Source organism: Salvelinus namaycush, chromosome 38 (assembly GCF_016432855.1).
Source record: "Salvelinus namaycush isolate Seneca chromosome 38, SaNama_1.0, whole genome shotgun sequence".
In the NCBI taxonomy this organism is placed as follows: Eukaryota; Metazoa; Chordata; class Actinopteri; order Salmoniformes; family Salmonidae; genus Salvelinus; species Salvelinus namaycush.
This window is the reverse complement of record NC_052344.1, coordinates 7,675,880-7,684,223: the sequence shown is the minus strand read 5'-3', so window position 1 is coordinate 7,684,223 and position 8,344 is coordinate 7,675,880. Positions and strand designations below refer to the sequence as shown.

Below are 8,344 nucleotides of genomic sequence, written 5' to 3'. Positions count from 1 at the left end.
TCCACACAGTTTTATATGTGACCCATGTCGGATTTGCACAATCACACTGATGTAGCACACAGATGCAATGCTCATTTTCTGTCACTAACTAGTTTTCCATCCAATTGGCGACAGATTTTCATGCGAATATTCTAAAATCCGGATAAACAAAATATGCGCAGTTTCCACCAAACAGACTAGTCACGGATAAAAATCAGTGCGTGATGACATTGTACACACGAAATGTACCTTTTCGCACTAAATAAAAATCTCTAGCCAGCAGCTCGCAGATACAGCGCGGGTAGGCTACATTTGATTTATTTAACTAGGCAAGCCAGTTATGAACAAATTCTTATTTACAATGACGGCCTACCGGGGAACAGTAGGTTAAATGCCTTGTTCAATGGCTGTCACGAGAATTATGTTCTCAATGTTCATAACCCAATTCAATTAAACTACTCAGTCTGCAACCCAGAATTTGTAAGATACTGGTCGAATGAAACGGACGGAGGCCCAGCTAAATAGTCAAAATGTTTATTCACGAGAGCGCTGGTTAGTTGTACAAAACCATTCATTTTATACTGACACACATACTTTCACACACAGACTCCTTACACACATACGTACACACACAAACATTAGGTATCCTACGCACATACTGTCCTACTACCCAGCCGACAAAGATTAGGGGAGGCCGTGAGAATCCCTCCCCGTCCTCCCTCAAGATAGGGAGACCGTGGGAAGTACGTCCAGGTCCGCCCCTAGCCAGGTCCGCACCGAATTTTGATAAGACAGTCTGTTTAAAACACCGTAGAGACATCTTGTACAGTTGTATTGTTTACCCTAATTCTGACGAAAACTACACACATGACTAAATCTACAAACATAATTTATTATAATTTTACTGACTAACACTACACACATTAATTATAATTTTATGATTCTGATCAATTTCACTGTCCTGGTTTCAGGGTGGAATATTCTAATCATTCATTTAAACATATAAATTCCATCAACAATCCACCCTTAATGACTAAATAATACACACTGATACCTCAAATGCTATATGGAAACATAAATGGTATACAAGAATAATTCAAACCAATACATGTATGTACCTTCGATATCCATCAATGACTGTTATAGGCCTACATCCAATCATAACGCTTCCTGTTAGGTTTTTTATTACAATTTTCATTAAAAAACAGTCTTCAACATTAAAAACAGTCTCATCCAACATTGGCTCCTCGTAGTTAAAAGAAACGGAGCCATCTCCTAGGCCTGGAGGCCTGTATTTGTCATCCCACTGGACGGAGCTCGGAATCGGTCCGTACCTCACCATCTGTTGCGTCATTGATCTCTCCAGAGTCCTGGTGATCAAACCTCTCATACATGGAATCAAACAACATCCACACAGAATCAAAACACTCATACAGGTGAAAGTTGCCCACAACACAATGATTATGACATTTTTCCATTTCTCAAACATACTGTCAAACCAATTTGTTAGAGAATTATCCACCCCAGAGTTCTCTGCTAATTCATGAGCTAATGTGGTTAAACCGGCCAGGGCCTTGGTCACTGATCTGTCTGGAGCTGTGTTATTAAAAAATAAACGTACAGCAATGAAACCCCATCATTCTATATACCCCGCCCTTTTCTGCAAATTAACATATCGAGAGTCAGTCTATTTTACCAGGTCATGAGGGAGGTGGTGAATAATTGGTCACAGAACCCCTTTACTGCATCCCCAGTATCATTCACGAATCCCTGTTGATTATAATAGATGTCATTAATCCAATCCACATTTTTATTTATTGTCAACCACCAAAAGAACGTAGTGGTAAAGAACGACAGATTTTTACCTTGTCAGCTCGGGGAATCGATCCATCAACCTTGCTGGCCCAACGCTCTAACCACTAGGCTACCTGTCGCCCCATGATGGATTATAGGTAAGAGCGAGAATATTTTTATTAGTGAAACGGAATTCAATCATCATGTCACCAGAATAAGACTCTCGACCACCGTACGTGCACTCCACCCTGTGAAGTTTATCATCAATTATTTCACCTGTAGCCTAATAACGTGCATGGTTTTGCAAATCATAGTGGGAGGACAACACACCATATCATCCCGTGACTACTTCGATATTATGTTTATTATATCAATATTTTTTGCACATATAGGCTTTTCCACCGCCATTTATTTCACAATAAATTTTCCCGACAAAAATATCTGCACTTACAAAATTGTACCAAACCTTCCTGTTTCCATCACATCTGTCATTAGTTTTTTTTTTTTTTTTAGCATGACTTTACTCTCATGAAAACTGGATGGAAACAAGTGTTCCTGGGTAGTTTTCGTTGTAATGGCTGGTTGTGTAAAAAGACAAAAACACAAAAGGCAAAAAATCCAAATCCAAAAAGTCCAAATCATAGAGATCCTATTAAATTATTCTAATTCTATGTTCCAGACTGAGGTCGCATATGGAGCATTACATTTTATCAGGATTGAGATCCACATATGGATGTGGTTCATATCTCAACTCAAAATATCAGATTCCATGTGTTTTTTTTCTGTTTACACATTAGGGAGAGATCAGATATACAGTACCTGATGATAATACCAGATGATACCGAAAACTGTGCTGAAATTGCTCGTCAAGATCGTTGTGTTTTGTTGTCTAAGTGGTGAATATTGTTTCCCTCCAAGTCAGTTCTTTAGAAGAACTGAGGTAAAAACCGTGTTTTTGCGGAGTTTGATGTCCTTTCCAATTGCATGTGGGAAGCTAGGATGGTTATTCAAGGACACTTGTTGCTGCTGCCAAAAGCATTTCAGTTTTGTGTTTGCTTTTAACAGCTGTGGGGTGGATTTAGGACCATACCAGAAAACTCATCCAAGACACACAAATGCTCAGGGGGAGTATTAGGTGTTCCTCTGCTACATTCACTGAGTATAAACAACATGAAGAACACCTGCTCTTTCCATGACAGACTGACCAGGTGAATCCAGGTGAAAGCTTTGATCCATCAATGTCACCCGTATTAAATCCACTTCAGTCAGTGTAGATGAAGGGAAGGAGACTAGTTAAAGATGGATTTTTAAGTCTTGAGACAACTGAGACACGGACTGTGTATGTGTGCCATTCAGAGGGTGAATGGCCAAGATAAAATATTTAAGTGCCTTTCAACAGGTTTTGGTAGTAGATGCCAGCCACACCGGTTTGTGTCAAGAACTGCAACGCTGCTGGGTTTTTCACCCTCAGCAGTTTCATGTGTGTATCAAGAATGGTCCTCCAGCCAACTTGACACAACTGTGGGAAGCATTGGGGTCAACATGGGCCATCATCCCTGCGGAACGCTTTCGACACCTTGTAGAGTCCATCCCAATGAATGGAGGCTGTTCTGAGGGCAGCGGGAGGGGGGATGCTGTCCGACAGGAAGATGGATATAACTTTTTGGCTTTTGGACAGAATCTATTTTGACCAAACCTTTTGGACAGAAGCCATAGGACAGTAACTTTAGAACATTATATTTTGTAGAGAATCTTTTGGACAGTCACAGTACCTTTTCAACAGTACCATGGTTTAAGCAGCAATAAAACACCATAACACTCCATTGTGTTGTTACTTTTATCTTCATGTTCAATTCATATAGTATATTCCTCACACACCAAATACAATATTTACAATTATACAAAAAAAGTTTACCTCAGTAAACAATTTAGACAGCAATTTATACATTTATCATCACAAAAAAATGTAGACAACCAAATGCCTTTCTGCAAAATCATACAGCATAAATACATTTAAAAAATTTATGAATTTCAGATTTTTTTTTCTCCAATACTAAAGGTGTTATTACAGTGTTCATTTCCAGTATCTTCTCTGAGGAAAGTCCAGTTCAATCTGAACGTATAGTTTATGTGTCCTCAGTAGTCTTCAGATCAGCTAGTCTCTTCATCAGGGACAAAGACAAACTTCCTCTGTGGAATTTCCACCTGCAATTAAAATGACAACAACGATTTCTGTTAAATAAAACTGGATTTTTTTCCTTATGCTAGGTTCCTCGAAAACAAAAGATTCCATGAAAGCTAGAGCTATTTCAGAGAGAAATACATGTGAGCAGAAAAAAAACATACATTCCGTAGCCTAATATTGTCCAGTCCTTCCAGGATTTTGTGATTCTGCATTGTTTGCAAAATCAACAATCCCCTACATATTATGCAAGGGCTTGCAAATTTGGCACTATTACAGCATATAACAGTCAAATCACCCATTATTACTGCATAAAACTGTCCGATCATCACACTACAAAAAGAGGGCTCACAATTAAAACCAATCACTATACTTTTACCGCGTAAAGTAGTTCAATAAAGCCACATGTCAACAAATGTTTTCCCCGTCAGCGCATTTGTGATAAATTGGGCAAAACTCATCACAAAATGTCAGAAATGCAGCAGCAATATCTAACATTTTTGCTCGCAACTATTGTTGTCAAAGTTCGTTCTGGTACTGTGAGGCCTTTCCCATTTCCCTTATCGTAGCAGCTGTACAACAGTCCTATTTTTAACTCTAGTTAAGTGGCAGGCATTCACAGCCTCTCGACCCTAGCCTTCTGAGGGCAACCAGGATTTTCCACAGTAACAACATAACAAGCAGTTACCACACATTAATGGGCCCACAGAAACACTAGAGACTAGACTACTCTCTCGCTCCTTTCTCCTTCTTTCTCTCTCTCTCTCTCTTTTATCCCCCTCTCTCCATATCTCTCTCTCTCTCTCTCTGTCTCTCTCTCTCTCTCTCTCTCTCTCTCTCTCTCTCTCTCTCTCTCTCTCTCTCTCTCTCTCTCTCTCTCTCTCTCTCTCTCTCTCTCTCTCTCTCTCTCTCTCTCTCTCTCTCTCTCTCTCTCTCTCTCTCTCTCTCTCTCTCTCTCTCTCTCTCTCTCTGTGTGTGTTGGAGACTTCAACCATGGCTTGTGTTGTGTTTGGCTTTGTTCAGACATACCACAGCGCTTGATGATGGAAAAGTGTCATATGATCGGCGTCCATCGTAAAATAACATGTCAACCACAGGAGATGACTCAGATAGCGATGTTCCTCTGTCCCCTGTCTAAATCACACTGACCTCTGAGGTACGTGTTCCCTTTGACTGTAGGAATCCACCCTAAGGTTCTCAAAGCACAACCTCATTTACCTTAGACCGTTTAGACCAGATACTTTCTCTCAGCCATTTTATATGAGTTGTCTTTGACATTTTCCAAGATGACATAGTGTCTCAGTCTGCTGGCTTTGTCACAGAAAGAGACACTTTTCCAGATGGAAACATGTTAATTAGTTTCCAGGGCTGTTATATACAGCTAGAATAGCCTCCATGTTGGTAAGGGCCAATCGTTTTTCCTGGCCATGTGACCTGACCAGAAAATGACTCTGGGCCCTAATGATGATGTATGAGACTATGAACACTCATAGGTGGTGTCTCACCAGCTGACCATCTTTAGCCCTTAAACCCTTGTTAACTCTTATTGGCTGTGCATGTACACACACACACAATCTCACCTTTCTGAGGGAGCGGACACTGGCGCTGCGGATGGAGTCCATGAGCTGGTCGTGTGAGGAGCGCAGTGGAGTGGGTGGCCTGCTGTACTCCTGTTCTCTGTTCTCCGCCACTGGCCGCAGAGCGTTCTTCAGCTCCTTCAAGATACTGTTGGTCTCTTTCAGTCCTTTCTTCCCCTTCTTCCCCTTCCCTTTCCCTTGCTTCTTAACGACCTCCTCGTGAAGCCTGATCACCTCCGCTATCTTCCTAGTCGGCTTCTTCTTCTCTGCCGGGGGCTGGCAGGGCAGTGGAGGGGGTGGGGGAGGAGGTGGGGGAGGCGGCGGGGGAGCAGGAGGGGTCTGTTTCTTGAGGAGTTTGGGGGATTGCCAAGGAGACACCCGCGGTGAACCGTAGGGCGAAGAACCCGGAGTGGCCTTCAACAGAGCAGTGGTACGGGGGTTAACGGCCCCCTCTGGCCCCGCCTGCTGGTTCTGTCTCTGTTCCTGCAGGCGTTTCTGTCTCTGACGGTCCATGTTACGGGTCAGGATGCCTGTCATGCTCATCCGGGGGCCTGGCAGGTGGAACTGGTAACCCAGCTTGATCAGGGCGTGGTTCTCCCTCAGAACCTTCACCATCTCCATCTCCACCTGACAGAGAGAGAGAGAGAGAGAGAGAGAGAGAGAGAGAGAGAGAGAGAGAGAGGGATCGTGAGTTTGTGCTTTTACTATTGCCTGCAAATGTGTGTTGAGCAGCTATATCAAGATCTAATACCAAGTCCAGACTGACTGACCTGTCCTCCACACATGTGTCTCTGGTTATGGAAGCGTAGCTCAGTCAGGGTGCTATTGCTAGGCAGAGCCTGGACCATGGCCAGAACCCCTTTCCCTGTCACATAGTTGGACTCGATGTTCAGGCTGACAATGGAGGTGTTTTCGCACAGCGTCTTGGCAATGGCCAGCGCCACGGGGTCGTCAGCATGCGTGTTGGCCAGGCTAAAGACACGCACGTGTGTGTTGGAGCGCAGTGCCTCAGCGAACTTGATTAGAGTGTCCTGTGAGATGTCCTCGATGTTGTTGAGGTTGACCTCTTTGAGCTCAGGGTCGTTATTAAGGACTCTTTCCAGGGCCTCGTCGACAACTGTTGGGTTGCCGTCGGCGTTGGGGTCAAGCGGAGGTGGGGGCGGGGTTAGTCTCATAGGCTCCACCCTTGGGGGTCTCAGGAGGCTAGGGGAGGAGATGACGACTGACAGCGGTGATGGAGGACCAGGATCCTTTGGGGGCGCTGCTTCAGGCCTTTCCTCTTCTGGCTCCTCCTCATCCTCTGCATCCTCTGTTTCAGCTTCCTCTTCCTCACTCTCCTCCTCCTCTTCTTCTTCTTCCTCCTCTTCCTCTTCATAATCTTTATTTTCTTTCTTGTTCTCGTCATCCTCCTCCTCCTCTGCTTCGCTGTTGCTTTCTGTCACGCATTCTTCCTCGCTCTTTTCGGCATCATCATCGTCATCCTGTTTAGACATAAGGTGTAAATCTCTCATTAATCTGACTCAGACACATGGTCATGTTCTCTTAAAACTGTATTATGTCTAAAGTTAGACCTAAACGGGATGAGTTTGCATTTTTTTGTGTGAAGGTCCTAACTGGTTCTCCATTGTACAAGAAAGTGATCATTATTGAATAATGAAGCTTCTTAATTGGTCAAACAGAATTGAAGGTTATATAGATCTGAGAGTAGCAAGCTAGCAGAGTTCAGACTCTCTCCTGATCACTGACCTGTTTGGGGCTGCTGGCTTCCCCTCTCTCATCCTCCAGTATCCTCTTGGTCTCCTTCTCCCAGTACTTCAACAGAGAGTCTCTACTGAAGGTGCCAGTGGGGGTCTTCTCCGTCTGGTCCCTCTGTCTCAAGCCGATGGGCACGTTGGCATCAGGGTCTATGTCTGCCAGCTCCATCTCCAGCTCTGCTAGCTCCTCTGGGCTGAGAGAAGCCAGTAGTTCATCCTCATCCACATCCTCATACTTACTCAACTCCCGACGGTACCCAAAACCGTTCATCGCTGAAGAGGTTGGCCCCTTGGCTGGGCTCCAGGTAGATGGGGCTCTGTGTGCCGTACGAGTCCGATCAGGATGGGATCTTTCTGGGATAGGTTTCCGGTCAGAGTGGAGTCTTTCTGGAGGTGTGGGTCCAGTCAAGTTCAGTCTCAACCTGATCTGTTTGTCCTCTACTGCTTCAGTGAGAACAGTACCAGTGGTGTGTGTGCAAGGGGCCTAGCTGGGGTATCTGTGTCGGTGGTGTGTGTGTTGAGTGTGTGTCCTGTTCTCCTCTCTTCTAATCTCTCCAGCTGCTGCAGAAGCCTTAAGAGAGGGATCAGTGGAGTGCAACAAAGCGTTGGCCCATGATGCACAGTGCTTTTTTGGGAGGCGCTGCTCAGAGAGATAGACTAGAACCACAAAAAGCATGTGAGCTCAGAGAGCAGAGCGGCCCTGGTCAGGCCTGTCAGCGGATCCCAGCAGCGGCCACATTGTTCATGGCCAAAAAAAGCCCAACCGGACCCAGGAGAGACAGACAGCGAGTCATAGAGGCACATAACGACAAGCAGAAACACAGAGACACATAGCAACATGAAAACACATATTTACACACAGAGGGACATCACATCACACACAGAGAAACCCACAGACATAGAAAGACATTCAGACTCAGAGACCCACAGAGACACACGCCATGACATAAATGTGTCTCAAATAGTACACTTTTCCCTAGGTGGCTCTGTTCAAATGTAGTGCACTACATAAGTAATATGGTGTAACTTCAGAGGTGCCTCTAGTAAGGACCAGAGAG

The 8,344-nt window shown here is 44.3% G+C and overlaps 1 protein-coding gene across 1 annotated transcript; it reads right to left on the bottom strand.

The window, feature by feature from the left end:
• Positions 1 to 3,765: 3,765 nt before the first annotated feature.
• Positions 3,766 to 7,782, bottom strand: LOC120032279 (leiomodin-2-like). Its single transcript, XM_038978294.1, has 4 exons — positions 7,279 to 7,782; positions 6,303 to 7,013; positions 5,536 to 6,159; positions 3,766 to 3,978 (listed from the first exon to the last, which is right to left on the bottom strand). Exons 1-4 carry the CDS (start codon positions 7,555 to 7,557, stop codon positions 3,925 to 3,927), a joined length of 1,668 nt encoding a protein of 555 aa, XP_038834222.1. The 5' UTR covers positions 7,558 to 7,782; the 3' UTR covers positions 3,766 to 3,924.
• Between the last annotated feature and the right edge of the window lie 562 nt (positions 7,783 to 8,344).

Excerpts from the sequence above, each read along its gene's own strand:
- LOC120032279 (XM_038978294.1), bottom strand. The coding sequence starts at position 7,557 with ATGAACGGTTTTGGGTACCGTCGGGAGTTGAGTAAGTATGAGGATGTG. Across the intron at positions 6,160-6,302 it reads GACACATGTGTGGAGGACAG|GTGGAGATGGAGATGGTGAA; the intron begins GTCAGTCAGTCT and ends TCTCTCTGTCAG. Across the intron at positions 3,979-5,535 it reads GTGTCCGCTCCCTCAGAAAG|GTGGAAATTCCACAGAGGAA; the intron begins GTGAGATTGTGT and ends TTTTAATTGCAG.